The sequence below is a fragment of the Neoarius graeffei genome, chromosome 21 (genome assembly GCF_027579695.1).
Source record: "Neoarius graeffei isolate fNeoGra1 chromosome 21, fNeoGra1.pri, whole genome shotgun sequence".
Classification (NCBI taxonomy): Eukaryota; Metazoa; Chordata; class Actinopteri; order Siluriformes; family Ariidae; genus Neoarius; species Neoarius graeffei.
In genome coordinates, this window is record NC_083589.1 from 14666532 (window position 1) to 14685626 (window position 19095).

At 39.1% G+C, this 19095-nt stretch overlaps 1 protein-coding gene across 1 annotated transcript in view; it reads right to left on the reverse strand.

Annotated features, from left to right (window-relative positions):
• cacna1c (calcium channel, voltage-dependent, L type, alpha 1C subunit) overlaps positions 1 to 19095 on the reverse strand; it is an 880695-nt gene that overhangs the window by 303693 nt on the left and 557907 nt on the right. The window contains exons 28-29 of the mRNA XM_060902748.1: positions 17045 to 17203; positions 16790 to 16900 (exon numbers count right to left, since the gene is read on the reverse strand). Of these exons, the coding sequence (XP_060758731.1) occupies positions 16790 to 16900; positions 17045 to 17203 (270 nt within the window). The remainder of the gene's footprint in view (positions 1 to 16789; positions 16901 to 17044; positions 17204 to 19095) is intronic.

Here is a 19095-nt window from a genome sequence, read left to right on the forward strand (position 1 = left end):
GACAGTTTGTGTGGCAGAATGGGCCAAAATCACACCTGAGCAATGCATGCGACTAGTTTCTCCATCCAGGAGGCGTCTTGAAGCTGTCATTACCAACAAAGGATTTTCTACTTAGTATTAAATAAATTTCAGTATGCGTGTTCAATATTTATTCCCTGTGTCATTCTACTTTATTCCACTTAATTTATGGACATATGTTTTGATTTATTTGTATGTGTGAATTACTTGGGTTGTTACTGACATCTGGTGAAAATTTCATGTCAATAGCCCCATCAAAAATATATTTACTGAGAAAAATGTTGACGCGTATACATAAAAGCCCTGCGATGACCTGGCGACTTGTCCAGGGTGTACCCCGCCTCTCGCCCATAGTCAGCTGGGACAGGCTCCAGCTTGCCCATGACCCTGAACAGGATAAGCGGTTACAGATAATGGATGCAGTCACAGCTGTGACTCAAGTTGGCCATATCGCTTGAAAATATGAAGTCAGTTCATGGTATAGCTAGAATATATCATGACTGACTCATACCATATCCTTTATTTATTTATTTTAATGTCAAAAGATACAATGCTTAATCAATGGTGGAACTATTTTATGTCATGTGAGCTATCCTTGGCTATCCTGGATGGGAATTTGTTGATGAGGGATATAACACTTAATATTTGGTTGCATATATTTTGTGCGCAATAACTGCATGAAGCCGCTGACTCAGTGATATCACCAAAATGACATCACAATTGTATTATTTTTTTCCAGGCATTTAGTACAGCTGTTGTTTGGGGGGGGGGGGTGTTGAAGTGTTCTCTCTTCAAATCAAATGAAGTTTATTTGTACAGTGCTTTTATCAAGAGAAAGTGTAACAAAGCAGCTTTACAGAGCTAATTTTATCCCTAATTTATCCCTGACGAGTAGGCCTGTGGTGACAATGGCAAGGAAAAACTCCCTCAGACGACATGAGGAAACCTTGAGAGGAACCAAACTAAAAAGTGATCCCATCCTCATTTGGGTGAGAACATTTTGCACATGATTATAAATAAATAACTTGTTTGATAAAAGTGTCTTATATTGTCACAAATTACAACCGTGTAACAAGGAAATTCATGATAGTTTTAGCATGAAGTCTATTTTGTTGAAGATATCAACTGTTCATTGATGGAAACTTAAGTGCAAAACTATTCATGACAACTGCAGTCCTGAAGTTATCATGTCAATTGTAGTCCTCAGCTATCCTAGCAAAAGGGTAAGTGTCCAGAGCTGTCTTCCAAGTGCAATTTTCAACTATCCAGATGGGGCCATTCTCCACAGGAGCAATGTGATGAGACGTCAGCCAGATGTAGGGCATCAGGATGGATCAGGCGGGTTCATGGAACAGAAGAGGTCAACATCACTGGTGTCTCAGGATCGACATGTAACTCAATAGAGAGAGACAGACAGATGGAAGAGACGGGGGAATAGAGGGAGAGAGAACACAGGTTGTTAGGTATGCCCAGTGTCACCTAATGCATAAGAACAAAATACATTTTGCACTGAGTGTAAGCAGGGACTCCGGCAAAACTAACTATGACAGCATAATCAAAAGGGAGAGCCAGAAGGTAACATGTACATGAGGGAGCACTGGGACATAAAATGGCCAGCTACTCCACAGTCAACAAACCCAAGTGAACATACGAGAGTGGGGGTGTGACAGAATCCATACATCCCAGTTTATCAAAACACTATGCCAGAGGACCCTCCAGATCTACTCCCTTACCTAATTAAAAACTATTAACTAAAAAGTCTTGACCAAAAAGATATGTTTTCAGTTGAGACTTAAAGCCTGAGACTGTGTCATCTCATCTCATTATCTCTAGCCGCTTTATCCTTCTACAGGGTCGCAGGCAAGCTGGAGCCTATCCCAGCTGACTACGGGCGAAAGGCGGGGTACACCCTGGACAAGTCGCCAGGTCATCACAGGGCTGACACATAGACACAGACAACCATTCACACTCACATTCACACCTACGGTCAATTTAGAGTCACCAGTTAACCTAACCTGCATGTCTTTGGACTGTGGGGGAAACCGGAGCACCCGGAGGAAACCCACGCGGACACGGGGAGAACATGCAAACTCCACACAGAAAGGCCCTCGCCGGCCCCGGGGCTCGCACCCAGGACCTTCTTGCTGTGAGGCGACAGCGCTAACCACTACACCACCGTGCCGCCCCTGAGACTGTGTCTGAGTCCCAAATACTACTTGGAAGGCTATTCCAAAACTGTGGGGCTTTGTAAGAAAAGCCTCTGCCCATGATGTAGACTTCACTAAATGAGGTACAAACAGACAGCCTGCACCTTTTGATCTAAGTAGGCATGGTGGGTCATAAAGTCCCAGAAGTTCGCACAGGTCCTGTGATGCAAGACCACCAAGTGTTTTAAAGATCAATGGTATTGTTTTATCTCATCTCATCTCATTATCTCAAGCTGCTTTATCCTTCTACAGGGTCGCAGGCAAGCTGGAGCCTATCCCAGCTGACTACAGGTGAAAGGCGGGGTACACCCTGGACAAGTCACCAGGTCATCACAGGGCTGACACATAGACACAGACAACCATTCACACTCACATTCACACCTACGGTCAATTTAGAGTCACCAGTTAACCTAACCTGCATGTCTTTGGACTGTGGGGGAAACCAGAGCACCCGGAGGAAACCCACGCGGACACGGGAGAACATGCAAACTCCACACAGAAAGGCCCTCGCCGGCCCCGGGGCTCGAACCCAGGACCTTCTTGCTGTGAGGCGACAGCGCTAACCACTACACCACCGTACCGCCCTGGTATTGTTTTATAGTTATTGCAAAATTTGATTGGGAGCCAGTGCAATGTGAATTAGATAAGGGTGATGAGGTCATATCTTCGAGTTCTAGTTAGGACTCTTGCTGCTGCATTTTGAGCTTGTTTATGCACTTATTGGAACATCCAGACAGTAAGGCATTACAACAATCCAACATAGAGGTAACAAAATCATGAACTCTTTTTTCTGCATCATGTAATGACATTTATATTTCGTATCTGAGCAATAGTTCTCAGATGAAAGAAAGCTATCCAGGTAATGTTATTAATATGTTTTTCAAACGAAAGACTAGAGTCAATGATCATCCCGAGGTCTTTTACTACTGCATGTGAAAAAAGAGAAAGGCCATCCAGAGTTACTATGTAATCAGAAAGCCTACTTTTAGCTTCATATGGTCCTAGTACAAGTAGTTCTGTCTTAAGTTAAGTAGAAGGAAGTTAATAAGCATCCAGTGTCTAATGTCTTTTACACATTCCTCAGTATTATTAAGCAGGTGTCTCTCATCTGGCTTTGTGGAAATATACAACTGTGTCATCAGCATAACAGTGGAAGCAAATACCAGCTTATGAATAATATTATCCAGAGGTAACATATACAAAGAAAAAAGCAGTGGGCCTAACATAGTACCTTGTGGAACACCAAACTTTACCTCAGTATGTCTAGAAAAATCACCATTTACATCTACAAACTGATACTGCTCAGTGAAAAAAGACCTGAGCCAGGAGAGGGCCGTTCCCTTCACTCCCACAACATTTTCTACAGTGGTGCTTGAAAGTTTGTGAACACTTTAGAATTTTCTATATTTCTGCATAAATATGACCTAAAACATCATCAGATTTTCACACAAGTCCTAAAAGTAGATAAAGAGAACCCAGTTAAACAAATGAGACAAAAATATTATACTTGGTCATTTATTTATTGAGGAAAATGATCCAATATTACATATCCATGAGTGGCAAAAGTATATGAACCTCTAGAATTAGCAGTTAATTTGAAGATGAAAATAGAGTCAGGTGTTTTCAAATCAATGGAATGACAATCAGGTGTGAGTGGGCATCCTGTTTTATTTAAAGAACAGGGATCTATCAAAGTATGATCTTCACAACACATGTTTGTGGAAGTGTATCATGGCACAAACAAAGGAGATTTCTGAGGACCTCAGAAAAAGCGTTGCTGATGCTCATCAGGCTGGAAAAGGTTACAAAACCATCTCTAAAGAATTTGGACTCCACCAATCCAGAGTCAGACAGATTGTGTACAAATGGAGGAAATTCAAGACCACTGTTACCCTCCCCAGGAGTGGTCGACCAACAAAGATCACTCCAAGAGCAAGGCATGTAATAGTTGGCGAGGTCACAAAGGACCCCAGGGTAACTTCTAAGCAACTGAAGGCCTCTCTCACATTGGCTAATGTCAATGCTCACGAGTCCACCATCATGACCCCACCCACCCATCTCACAGCCTCTTCAGGCTGCAGCCGTCGGGGAGGAGACTGCGGAGTCTTGGGCCAAAACCAGCAGGCTCAAGAACAGTTTCTTTCACCAGGCAGTCAGGAGGCTCAACTCCCTCCCTGTTCTGCTCCTCCTCCCCCCTCTGCCCCCTGCCACAGATTCTGCTTGCACACCCCCCTTCAGCATCTGACATGTCATCCTCACAGTCCCCCCCAACACACACACACACACACACACACACACACACACACACACACACACATCGTTCATTAACACACTGAACTCAGGGACCGCACATCTCACTTTACCTCGCTCATTTGCACTATTCTGCACTACCTCATCTTAACAGCTGCTAGTTTGTTTATACTGCTTATTTCATGTTTACCTGCTATACCTCAAGTGCCCTTGACTGTTTGGTTATTTGAACCAATTTATATACGTGTGTGTGTGTGTGTGTGTGTGTGTGTGTGTATATGAGTGTTTAGTCTATGTCTAGTTCATATCTAGAGTGTTTATACTGTTTATATTGTCTGTTTGAGTGTTTAGTCTGTGTGTAGTTCTTATCTAGTGTTTATACTGTTTATTTATACTGTTTATATTGTCTGAGTATTTAGTCTATGTCTTGTTCTTATCTAGTGCTTATTTATACTGTTTATATTGTTTGAGTGTTTAGTCTATGTCTAGTTCCTATCTAGAGTGTTTATGCTGTTTATATTGTTTGTTTTTTTCAATTATTCTATTTTTATTTATTGCATTGCCTGTTTGCACCGTGGGTCAGAGAGGACTGATATTTCATCTGTGCTGTATGTCGAGCATGTATAGCATATTTGACAATAAAGTTGACTTGACTTGACTTGAGAACACTGAACAACAAATGGTGTGCATGGCAGGGTTGCAAGGAGAAAGCCACTGCTCTCCAAAAAGAACATTGCTGCTCATCTGCAGTTTGCTAATTATCATGTGGACAAGCCAGAAGGCTATTGGAAAGATGTTTTGTGGATGGATGAGACCAAAATAGAACTTTTTGGTTTAAATGAGAAGCATCATGTTTGGAGAAAGGAAAACACTGCATTCCACAATAAGAACCTTATCCCTTTTGTGAAACACGATGGTGGTAATAGTATCATGGTTTGGACCTGTTTTGCTGCATCTGGGCCAGGACAGCATTGATGGAACAATGAATTCTGAATTATACCAGTGAAATTCTAAAGGAAAATGTCAGGACATCCATCCATGAACTGAATCTCAAGAGAAGGTGGGTCATGCAGCAAGACAATGACCCTAAGCACGCAAGTCGTTTTACCAAAGAATGATTAAAGAAGAATAAAGTTATTGTTTTAGAATGGCCAAGTCAAAGTCCTGACTTTGACTTTATCCAATCAAAATATTGTGGAAGGTCCTGAAGCGAACAGTTCATGTGAGGAAACCCACCAACATCCCACAGCTGAAGCTGGTGTGTACAGAGGATTGGGCTAAAATTCCTCCAAGCCAGTGTGCAGGACTGATCAACAGTTACAGGAAATGTTTAGTTGCAGTTATTGCTGCACAAGGGGAGGGGGGGTTTGAGTCACACCAGATACTGAAAGCAAAGGTTCACATACTTTTGCCACTCACATTTTCCTCAATAAATAAATGACCAAGTGTAATATTTTTGTCTCATTTGTTTAACTGGATTCTCTTTATCTACTTTTAGGACTTGTGTGAAAATCTAATGTTTTAGTTCATGCAGAAATATAGAAAATTCTAAAGGGTTCACAAACTTTCAAGCACCACTGTAGTCTGTCCAGGAGAATGGAAAGATCAGTGGTGCTAAAGGCTGCACTAAGGTCAAGCAATACAAGCAGGGAAACAGCCCTGATCAGATGCCAAAAGTATGTCATTTACTACTTTAACCAGTGCTATCTCTATGCGATGATGAGGTCTAAATCCTGACTGATACAGTTCATGGATGTTAATCCTCTGTAGAGTATAACTGCTCTGCCACAACTTTTTCTCGGATCTTGAAAATAAAGGGAAGGTTTGATATTGGCCTATAATTGGATAGCTGACAGGGGTTGGGGTCAGGTTTTTTAATCAAGGTTTTGATCACTGGTAGTTTAAAGGATTTTGGTACATAGCCATTTCTAAGAGAAGAATTTATTATTTTTCAAAGTGGTTCAATTGCTTCTGGTATTGTCTGTTTGAAGAGTTGTGGAGGTAATGGATCGAGTACACAAGTTGAAGATTTTGATGTGGAAATTAATAAAATTATTTTGATTACTAATTGCTGATCTGATACAGTTATATTGTTAACTACAGGGTTGCTTCAATTGACTGGACTCAAATTAGTAGTTTGAATTTTGTGTCAGATATTTTTAATTTTGTCATTGAATAAATGTATGAAGTCGTTGCTACTATGTATTGCAGGTGTGCATGTGTCCATAGTCGTCTTTTTCCTAGTTAATTTTGCTCCAGTATTCAATAGGAATCTATGATTATTTTTGTTATCCACTATTAGGGTGGAGAGATACACTGATCTAGCAGCACTAAAAGCTTTTCTGTACTTCAGGCGGCTCGTCTTCCATGGTAATTGGAAAACTACCAATTTTGTTTGACACCATTTACAACCCTGATTCCAAAAAAGTTGGGACAAAGTACAAAATGCAAATAAAAATGGAATGCAATGATGTGGAAGTTTCAAAATTCCATATTTTATTCAGAATAGAACATAGGTGACATATCAAATGTTTAAACTGAGAAAATGTATCATTTAAAGAGAAAAATTAGGTGATTTTAAATTTCATGACAACAACACATCTCAAAAAAGTTGGGACAAGGCCATGTTTACCACTGTGAGACATCCCCTTTTCTCTTTACAACAGTCTGTAAACGTCTGGGGACTGAGGAGACAAGTTGCTCAAGTTTAGGGATAGGAATGGTAACCCATTCTTGTCTAATGTAGGATTCAAGTTGCTCAACTGTCTTAGGTCTTTTTTGTCATATCTTCCGTTTTATGATGCGCCAAATGTTTTCTGTGGGTGAAAGATCTGGACTGCAGGCTGGCCAGTTCAGTACCCGGACCCTTCTTCTATGCAGCCACGATGCTGTAATTGATACAGTATGTGGTTTGGCATTGTCATGTTGGAAAATGCAAGGTCTTCCCTGAAAGAGACATCATCTGGATGAGAGCATATGTTGCTCTCGAACCTGGATACACCTTTCAGCATTGATGGTGTCTTTCCAGATGTGTAAGCTGCCCATGCCACACGCACTAATGCAACCCCATACCATCAGAGATGCAGGCTTCTGAACTGAGCGCTGATAACAACTTGGGTCGTCCTTCTCCTCTTTAGTCCGAATGACACGGCGTCCCTGATTTCCATAAAGAACTTCACATTTTGATTCGTCTGACCACAGAACAGTTTTCCACTTTGCCACAGTCCATTTTAAATGAGCCTTGGCCCAGTGAAGACATCTGTGCTTCTGGATCATGTTTAGATACGGCTTCTTCTTTGAACTATAGAGTTTTAGCTGGCAATGGCGGATGGCACGGTGAATTGTGTTCACAGATAATGTTCTCTGGAAATATTCCTGAGCCCATTTTGTGATTTCCGATACAGAAGCATGCCTGTATGTGATACAGTGCCGTCTAAGGGCCCGAAGATCATGGGCACCCAGTATGGTTTTCCGGCCTTGACCCTTACACGCAGAAATTCTTCCAGATTCTCTGAATCTTTTGATGATATTATGCACTGTAGATGATGATATGTTCAAACTCTTTGCAATTTTACACTGTCGAACTCCTTTCTGAGATTGCTCCACTATTTGTCGGTGCAGAATTAGGGGGATTGGTGATCCTCTTCCCATCTTTACTTCTGAGAGCCGCTGCCACTCCAAGATGCTCTTTTTATACCCAGTCATGTTAATGACCTATTGCCAATTGACCTAATGAGTTGCAATTTGGTCCTCCAGCTGTTCCTTTTTTGTACCTTTAACTTTTCCAGCCTCTTATTGCCCCTGTCCCAACTTTTTTGAGATGTGTTGCTGTCATGAAATTTCAAATGAGCCAATATTTGGCATGAAATTTCAAAATGTCTCATTTTCGACATTTGATATGTTGTCTATGTTCTATTGTGCATACAATATCAGTTTTTGAGATTTGTAAATTATTGCATTCCATTTTTATTTACAATTTGTACTTTCTCCCAACTTTTTTGGAATCGGGGTTGTACATTCTAATTTTCAAGTGGTCTGTTTTAGTGTGAGTGTAATAGTTATACCAGGGTGCTATTTTTTCTCTCTCTAATCATTTTCCTTTTAATTGGAGCTACATTATCTAAAGTAGACCAGAATGTTGACTTTCAGCAATCAGTTGCCTGATTAAATTCTGTGGGGTCTGATAGTGATCCAATCAAAGTTGATAACTCGGGGAGATTATTTATAAAACTTTGTCAAGTACTTGACGTAAATGTATGTTTAACACAGGAGCATGGCAAGGTGCATATATTATTGTTCAGACATGTTTTGAATATGATAATGAAGGTAGCTTCAGACTGTGGAAGTGTGACCTATATTTTCTATATTTAACCTGAATGTTAGTATTAGATCAAGAGTGTGACCACCATTATAAGTAGGTCCTATGACGTTCTGATTAACCTGTACGGAATCTAGAATGGACATAAACACTGTTTTCAGGGGGTCTTCTGGGTTATCTAAGTGAATATTAATGTCTCCAGCAACTAAAGCTTTGTCTAAGGAAATAACCAGGTATCAAGTTCCTCGCAATTTGATTGGATGCATCTCTGTAAATTCTCAGACAGAATGTTTCTGTATGCATCTGAATACACTCTGCTGCCAACAAAGTTCTATCACCAAAAAAAGATTAGTGAGTCCATTCTAGAAGCAACTCTGCAAGCCATGACACTACCTTCACCATGCTTTACCCATGAGCTTGTTTGTTTTGGATCATGAGTAGATCTTTTATTTTCCCTGACTTTGGCCTTTCCATTACTTTGGTAAAGGTTAATATTGGTTCCAGAAGTTTTGTGGCTGATTTCTGTCTTTCTTTGCAAATTCCAATCTGGCTTCTGATTCTTACTGCTGATGAGTGGTTTGCAGCTTATGGTATGGCTCTATATTTCTGCTCTTAAAGTCTTTTTGGAAGGATGGATTGTGATACCTTTACCCCTGCTCTGTGCAGGTTGATGGTGGTGTTACTGATATTTTTTTCTCAGCAGCTCTCACGTTTCTGTTAAACTGCTGTTGTTGTCCAACCTGTTCCAAGTCTGGTTGTTAGTACACCAGTGGTTTCCTTCTTTTTCAAGACATTTCAAATTGTGTTGGCTATGCTCATACCTGTCAACCTATTTCAGAGTCCAGCCTTATAAGCCCTCACAAAAGCCTTACTGAAGACAAAAAAAATCCTTAATAACTAAAAATGAGACTACATGTTGTTTTTGAGGCTTCCTGTATTGAAAAACAAACCAGTAAAAACTTCAGTAGCACTTTTCCACGTCATAATTTGCTATCTGAAGTTCATGATCACGTCTATCCTATAATTAATCCCATAATTCAAAATCATCATATTTCTTTCAGAATTAGGGTCAATGTGAACATACAAGTGTGTGTATATTATCTACTTGACTTATTTGAAAATAATCTACAAGTGGAATGTACAATGAATCATAAAACATTTTAACTATTTACTAAAACAGTGGGAACAAATGTTGCCAGGCAAAACAAACCTCGCCTGGTAGTACTTGTGATGAATATGAAGGAAGATATCACAATAAATAAATAAAAACAAAAAAATGGTACCCTATGGGTACATGTGGTACTGCTTATTAAAAAAAATTGTTTTCTGATACCATGTCCATACAGTAAACATAGCATATACAGTACATATACACACACATTCATATATACATACACTATGAAGCAGTAGCCACAAAAATGAAGCATAATCTAAAAATTAACAATTTAAAAATCACAGAAGTAAAATATACCAAGTGTCTGTACTTTATATTATTCTACTCTTACCTCTTACAGTTTTTGAAACTAAAACCAAGGCTAACATACACATGCTGTCACCATGACCGAAACTCTTATGTGGGAGTTAAGAGAACAGCCCTCTCCTGGCTCAGGTCTTATTTAACTGGTTGCTATCAGTATGCTGATATCCCGGTAAATGGTGATATTTCTAGACGTACTGAGGTAAAGTTTGGTGTTCCACAAGGTTTTGTCTTGGGTCCACTGCTTTTTTCTTTATATATGTTACCTCTGGGTGATATTATTCATAAACATTGTATTAGTTTCCACTGTTATACTGATGACACACAGTTGTATGTTTCTGCAAAACCTGATGAGAGACACCAGCTTAATAGAATTGAGGAATGTGTAAAGGACATTAGACACTGGATGCTTATTAATTTCCTTCTGCTTACCTCTGACAAGACTGAAGTACTTGTACTTGGACCATATGCAGCTAGAAGTAAGCTTTCTGATTACACAGTAACTCTGGATGGCCTTTCTGTTTCTTCACATGCAGCAGTAAAAGACCTCAGAGTGATTATTGACCCGTCTTTCATTCGAAACTCACATCACCCAGATAGGTTTCTTTCATCTCAGACATATTGCTAAGATAAGAAAGTTAATGTTACTACATGACGCGGAAAAACTAGTTCATGCTTTCGTTACCTCCAGGTTGGATTATTGTAATGCCTTACTGTCTGGATATTCCAATAAGTGCATAAACAAGCTCCAGTTAGTTCAAAATGCAGCAGCAAGAGTCTTTACTAGAACTAGAAAATATGACCACATCACCCCTGTCTTATCCACATTGCATTGGCTCCCAATCAAATTTCATATTGATTATAAAGTACTACTATTGACCTTTAAAGCACTGAATGGTCTCGCACCACAGTATCTGAGTGAACTTCTGCTCCTCTATGACCCGCCACACCTACTTAGATCAAAAGGTGCAGGCTATCTGCTTGTACCTCGTATAGTGAGAGCTACATCAGGGGGCAGAGCCTTTTCTTACAAAGCCCCACAGTTATAGAACAGCCTTCCAAGTAATGTTCGGGAATCAGACACAGTCTCAGCGTTTAAGTCTAGGCTGAAAACATATCTGTTTAGTCAAGCCTTTTGTGTTTATGAGGTAAAGGTGTAGATCTGGAGGGTCCTCAGACATAGTGTTTTGGTAAACTGGGATGTATGGATGCTGTCAGTCCCCACTCACTCACTTGAGTTTGTTGACAGTGTAGTGACTGGCTGCTTTATATCCCAGGGCTCCCTCATGCCTGTGTTACCTTCTGGCTCTCCCCTTTTAGTTATGCTGTCATAGTTGCCAGAGTCCCTGCTTGTACTCAGTTCAATATGTATACTGTTCCTACTTATTCAGCTGACATTGGGGATACCTAACAAGATGTGTTTTCTCTCTCTTCTACCCCCCCCCCCCCAAATCTGTCCCTCTGAGTTACATGTCGGTCCTGGGATCGAGATGCTGACCTCTTCTGCTTCTTGGACCTGCCTGATCCATCCTGGTGCACTGTGTCTGGTTGGAGTCTCATCGCATCGCTCCTGTGGAGGGTGGCCCCATGTGGACAGTTGGGGGTCACGCCTGGAAGACGCTCTGGACTCTTGCAGTGGTGCTTTTGTGGCTGGGGACTGCAGTTGACTTGCTGACTTTAGGACTACGGTTGTCGTGAATGGTTTTGCGCTTGGGTTTCCGTCAGTGGGGGGTTTATAGCATCAAGGAAGCTGACTTTATGTTAGGACTGTTAATGTTATAGTAATGTTGTCTGTTGTTGCCCAGATGGGGATGGGTTCCCTTTTGAGTCTGGTTCCTCTCGAGGTTTCTACCTCATGTCATCTGAGGGAGTTTTTCCTCGCCACCGTCGCCACAGGCTTGCTCATTAGGGATAGATTAGGGATAAAATTAGCTCATATTTTAAGTCATTCAAATTCTGTAAAGCTGCTTTGCGACAATGTTTATTGTTAAAAACACTAAACAAATAAACTTGACTTGACTCTTATTTCCCGAAAATGGCCCGGCGCTAGAGCTCAGTGGAACGCACTTTCCCTCTGTAATAAGCATAAACATGTCTGAAAGCAATTTCTTTAGTCTCGTCCATGGTGAACCAAATTGTATACACTCACCAGCCATTTTAATCAGAACACGTGTATGTGCATGCGCACTGCATGACTGTTACACTCTTACATTCTTACAGCACAATGACAATAATGGCTAGTGCCTCTATATGAGGCAGTAGCCACAACAAAAACAACTGTGACCTTTTTGGTGACCTTGACCGGATGACCCTCAAAATGTTGGAGGTTGTATTTGAGATCAATGCCCATCTATCCTGAAAGTTTCATGAAGATTGGTCCAGCCATTTTCCTGTAATATCATTAACAAAGAAAGAAAGAAAGAAAGAAAGAAAGAAAGAAAGAAAGAAAGAAAGAAAGAAAGAAAGAAAGAAAAAAAGAAAGAAAGAAACCTCACTGAAAACAATACCTCACCCTGTTTCCTCTGTAGCAGGCGAGGTAACAACTGACCCTTTTAATAGATCAATCCATTCAGGAAGAAACCTCCTGCTGTACCTCATTCTTTTCGTCAGGGTTAATTGCGTCTCTCTCTGTGTTGAATACTCTTTCAAAATTACTTGACTGGAGAAACCGAATGGCTCCAGGCCCTTTTGTTCAGCTCATAATTGTGCAAAACGTTATTCGGTTTCATGTGGATGCTTGACTTTCGAGTATGATATAGAAGTCTGAGCTTTCAAGCACCTAGCAAACCTGGTTGTGGGATGATAACAGCCGAGATGTTGTGAACAAGACCGTCTGCCTGCATAACATGAGGGTTTCTGGTTGATTTGTCTCTTGCTTTTTGTGTACATCATGTAGACTGTGACCACATGGAAGAAGTACTTGCAGAATAAGAACATTTTGGTTAAAAACTAGGAATCCCTAAGACTATTAGAATACACCTGTAAGCCTGACCAAATAAATAAATAAATAAATAAAAATTGGTAAGATTTACATTTATTCTTTATGGGTTGACAGGTATGCATGCCGAGTGCTTATGCAATGGCTCTGATTAATTTTCCCCTCTTTTTTCAGCTTTAAATAGGCTTGTCTTCCTATTGGTTTATTGTTTTTAACAGCCAATATACTGCACAGGTGAAAGACAGTGCTCAAACCAAGAGAAGACATCCAGAGCTATTAATTGTTGAAACAATCACACATCTGGGCAATAAGAAACACCTGTCAGTCACATGTTTTTAACCGCTTGAAAAATTGGTGGGTTCAAACAAAAGGTGCCATATTCTAAGTTGTTCAATTCATCTAGATTTAAATATCAGGAACTGAAAACTGAAATAATGATATCTCATCACATATTCATCTTTAAATCTCAAACCCATATTTCTTCAGTGTATAGCAAATAAATAAATAAATATATTTGCCCAAACCACTCCAATACTTTTGGAATAAACTGTATATAAGTAAAGCATGGTTCTTTGAGATACCTTAGCTTTCCTGTCCATTTACAGATGTAAATGGTGATATTTCCATGCATACTAAGCTAATGTTTGATGTTCTACAAGGTTCTGTCCCAGGCCCATTGCTTTGCTCTTTACAGTCCATATGCTAACTCTGGGTAATATTAATCATAAGCATGATATTAGCTTCCACTGTTATGCTGATGACACACAGTGGTATGTTTCAACAGAGCTGGATGAGAGACAACAGCTTAATAAAATTGAGGAATGTGTAAAAGACAATAGATCCTTATTAACTTCCTTCTAAGAGAGAAGTACTTGCACTCGGACCCCATGCAACTAGAAGTAAGCTTTCTGATTACATAGTAACTCTGGATAGCTTTTCTGTTTCATCATGTGAGTAGTAAGACCTTGGTGTGATTATTGACTCCAGTCTTTCATTTGAAGCCCATGTAGATAAAATTACAAGGATAGCCTTCTTTCATCTTAGAAATGTTGCTAAGCTATGGCCTAATTGTTAGAGAAGCAGCTTTGAGAACAAAAGGTCACTAGTTCAATTCCCTGGAGAAGCAGGAATGGCTGAAGTGCCCTTGAGCAAGGCACTAAATCCCCAACTGCTCCCCAGGATGCTCTGGGTATGTTGTATGCTGCTCTGGATAAACGTCTATAATGTAATGTAATATCACTACACAATGCAGAAAATGCACTTCATGCACTGTTACCTCTAGGTTGGATTATCATAACACCTTACTGTCTGAATGAAGAGTGGTATAAATTTACACAGCGAACAAAAGCACCTCAACACTCATTTCACCCACAGCCTTCAAAGTAGTGTTCAAACATGGTCTCAGTGTTTAAGCATAGACTAAAAATATATCTGGTTAGTCAAGCCTTTTGTTAATAGATTTTTATTAGAGTAGAATAGAATATCTTTGTCACTGTAACATGTACAACGAAACTGGAGTGCAATCCTCATCAGTGCAAAACAAATGAATAAAAGGATTTAAATTAAGTTAAAACTTAAACTATATACAAATTATAAAAACAGTCAAACTCACAAAGACAACAAGTGAACTAATAAACTAACAAAAAAAAAAATAAAAAACCCTAAAACTTAAAAACACTAAAAATTATTTAAAAAAACAGTCAAACACACACATTTGGTCCATTAGGTAAAGGAGTAGATCTGGAGGCTTCTTGGGCATTGAGTGTTTTGGTAAACTGGGATGTATGGATGCTAACCCCCTCACCACACACACACACACCACACACACACACACACACACTTTCACACATTCACTCAGGTTTGTTGATGGTGGAGTGGCTGGCCGCTTTATATCCTAGGGCTCCTTCATGTCCATGTTACCTTCTGGCTGCCCTTTTTAGTTGTGCTGTCATAGATAGTCTTGCCAGAACTTGCACTCAGCCCACAACGTACACTGTTCTTAACAATTAGGTAACAATGGGCATACCTAACAATTTGTTTCTCTCTCTCTCTCCCTCTCTCTCTCACTCACTGTCGAGTAACACATGTCACTCCTGAGAAACCAGTGATGCTGACCTCTACTGCTCTCCGGACCTGCCTGATTCATCCTGATGCCTTACTTCTGGCTGAGGTTCTCATTGCTTTGCTCCTATGGAGGACAGCCCCATATGGACAATCTAAAGATAAACTTAGGAGATGGCTCTGGACACTTAATCCAAACAGTTTTGCAACAATGGCTGAGGACATTAGGACTTTAGGACTCCAGTTGTCATGAACAGTTTTGCACTCAAGTTTCCATCAGTGAACAGTTGATAACTTCAACAAAATAGACTTCATGTCAAAATAATAATGAGTATCCTGGTTATACCTTTGCACTTTTTGACCATATAGGACACACATTCATAATCACACTATCTGTTATCACCCAAATGAGGATGGGTTCCCTTTGGAGTCTGGTTCCTTATATTGTTGCAGGGAATTTTTCCTTAACACACATTTACCTTAACCTCACATTTGTCATTAGGGATAAATGTATAAATTCATATGTTTAAAATCTATATTTTCCCATAAATCTGCTTTGCGACGATGTTTACTGTTAGAAGTGTGTGTGTGTGTGTGTGTGTGTGTGTGTGTGTGTGTGTGTGTGTGTGTGTGTGTGTAGAGTCAATACAGTGAAGTAACAAATGAAATGTCAAGGGTCACAGCTATCTTGGATCTTCTTTTTATGCTACCTATTATAAAACATCTTGAATTTCCTAATTATCTTCAGAAGTACCCAAAAATATTGTTAAAATTTTTTGGAAAAAAAGGATTGTTTTGCTGTTAATGGCTTTTTTTTTTTTTTTTAAATAGGAGCCAAATTGGTAAAGCCAACAATTTCTGCTCTGAGCAACTACCCATCAGAAAAAGCAATAAAACATATCTGCAATATTGCTTGTAATTAAATGTCCATGATTATATTCTTATACTATGTACAAACCCTGAGAGATTTGACTTTGAATGTTAAAATACTATATAATTAATGAGAGGTAAATTACATTCCATCCCCAGTTATTACTTTTAAGCTGTGCATAAATAAACTTCTCCATTTTATTATTTAATGGACAGGACCTCAAGCCATTAATAAAGTAAACTGGTTCTTAAAAATATTTGCTGGTTCTCTGAAGCAGCACAGAAACCTTGTCCATAGAAAACTTGTCTTTTGAAATAATAACCAGAAGCCTCTTTAATTAATTTGCACTGGTTTCACCAATGACCCCAATTTCACCAGTTACCCCAAAATAACTAAACTGTGTTTTGACTCCAGTGATTACATGGCAAATATAATACAAATAATTTTTGTTTTCCTCAAATAGTGTCTAGGAAACTGCACTCACTCTATATTTCTAAAACTAGTCCAAAGTTTTTTTTTTTAATGCTTTTTAATACTTTTTATAAGTGTGATTTTTGTTTTTTGACTATCATGAGTGAATGTTTGTCAAAATATGTTTATGGATTTTTTTTTAAAAAGTATATAGTTGTGAGTAGGAAGCAGGCCATACCCTGGGTTTGAAGGCAATAAGTTTGAGGATCATCTCCACAGTGAACAGACCAGTGAAAACCATGTTGAGGATGTTCATGGCTTTGTTGAAGGATGGTGATTGACCATGATGCTGCATAGAGACAGGGTGTATCATCTAAATTACAATTCTGTGCATGTTAATCTCAAAACCAAAAAAGTACCTTTCACTGATTAATTACTAAGCAAATATGTATATTGTTATTTAAAACTGCAGTCTGTCAAGGGTTATACTGACCTGCATTGCCAAGCAGATGGTGTTTAGCAGGATTAAAGTGAACATCAGATATTCAAAGTAGGTGGAGTTGACCACATACCACACCTTATACTGGTATGGATTCTTTGGAATATACCTGCGTAGAGGCCGTGCCTTTAGAGCATACTCCACACACTGGCGCTGCACCATGAGAATAACAAACAAACGGGTTCATAGACAGACAGGCAGACAAACACACAGACACACACATTAGAAAAAAATCAGTTGTACTTCCTTATGTTTGGGACTACGAGTAAGGTTTCTTTCAGAACTTGTGTCCTGTCTCACCCCCCAACGTGCATGAGTTCAAATAATAAAGTCATTACCTCATGACTGTGACCCCATGCAGGTAGCTTATAAAAAAGTTCCATGCTATGTTATGTTCATTCTCTATCTCTTTTTGTCTTGTCAAGGATTTGAGAAAGCAGAGATAAAATATAGCCATCTGGTTATTTGTTTATTGCCCTAAACCTGTTTTTATGATTGTTAAATCTGCACCATCAAATGACTGTACACCATGAGTCACACACTTTGAGTAATGTTGATTCTGATGTTACATATATTACTATTGTTGCTTTGTTTGCATCATTAAAACAAAATTTCATAATTTTTTCATTTCATAACTTAGAAAACTTTTTTAAACTCTTATAAACTTTTTAAAACAAACATTTATAAACCCTTGCCCTGACTGCAGTATAATTCTGATGACAATGTATAATGTGCAAGTGCAGCAGAGATCACACTGCATGCTAGGAGTATGGTTTAGGTTAAACTAACCCTAAACTTGGGAAAATATATATATAGCTGGTTCTTCCAGTTGACACAGCTGATCAAATGTATGGAGAAAAATACTTGAGTAATTGTATTTAATTACTATAAGTATGACTTTTTTTTAAACTTCACCTGAGTGTTAAAGTGGAATAGGTACACTTCCAAGAAAAAAAAAATGCATATTTGTATTAAAAATACTTGCAACAAATCTTGAATGCCTGTTCTTTTCTTATTCACTGACTATGCTCAATATATTAGTTGAATGGGCTTGCATTTATTTCATTTGCATTTTGGTTTAGCATCCAATCCATTTCATCAATGCAGAAAAAATAAATCAAGAATCATGCTTGTTTTCTTTGCTAATGCCAGGCCAAACTAGCCTTGATTCCAGTAGATAATGTAACTAGATAGGCAGCAAGTCCAAATTCAATGCTACTATTTTTAACTGAGTACAATTTGACAATTAATTATAAATTCACTGAAGTATAATATCTCAGTAATCTTTCCACCTTTCCAAGACTAAAAGCCATTCCAGCAGCTCACTCTTGGACTTACTCTCTCACAAATATAAATTGTGTCTCTGGTTGCTACTGGCCTTTAATGAGATATCTCCAGCAGGAGATATGAAGGGTAAAGAAATCCTACTGGCAAGAATCCAAGTAATAGGAAGCAAATGCCAATGCCACAGACTGTTAAAAGCACTCTGTGCCAATAATTGCTAGTATGTGGACAGTTTTTTTTTCCCCTGACATGCAGGCCCAAGAGTGGTTCGTCAAACCCATCTGCCTGAAACATGACCTAAACATTTGAGTCAGCAAGCTTAAGTTCTTTGTATGCCATCCACAACTACACAAGTGCTGAGAGTTAGGCCCAATCCCAATTCCCCCCTTAGCCCTTCCACTTGGCCCTCCGTCTCCATTTTTCATGCTCCCACATTAGGTCAGGTGTTCTGTTTCTTTTAGAGGTTGCAGGGTAGTGGACATCTCAGAACAGAGCTTTTTCAGATGTAGACTCCAAAGTGGTTGAAGAAAATTGTCAGAATGCTTTGTGAACTGAGGCAGTATAACATGCAACATGGCTACCAGTGTAGGGAAAGAAGCACAAAAATTTAGTACATTTTTGCAAATAATCATACAAAATAAAAAAATAAATCTGTTGGAATATCATAATGTAGATAGAAAGGGATGTGTAAACAGACCATTATAACAAGCATTTCAGAAAAATTGCAATTCACAGTGAAAATAGAACTTTATGTAAACAAT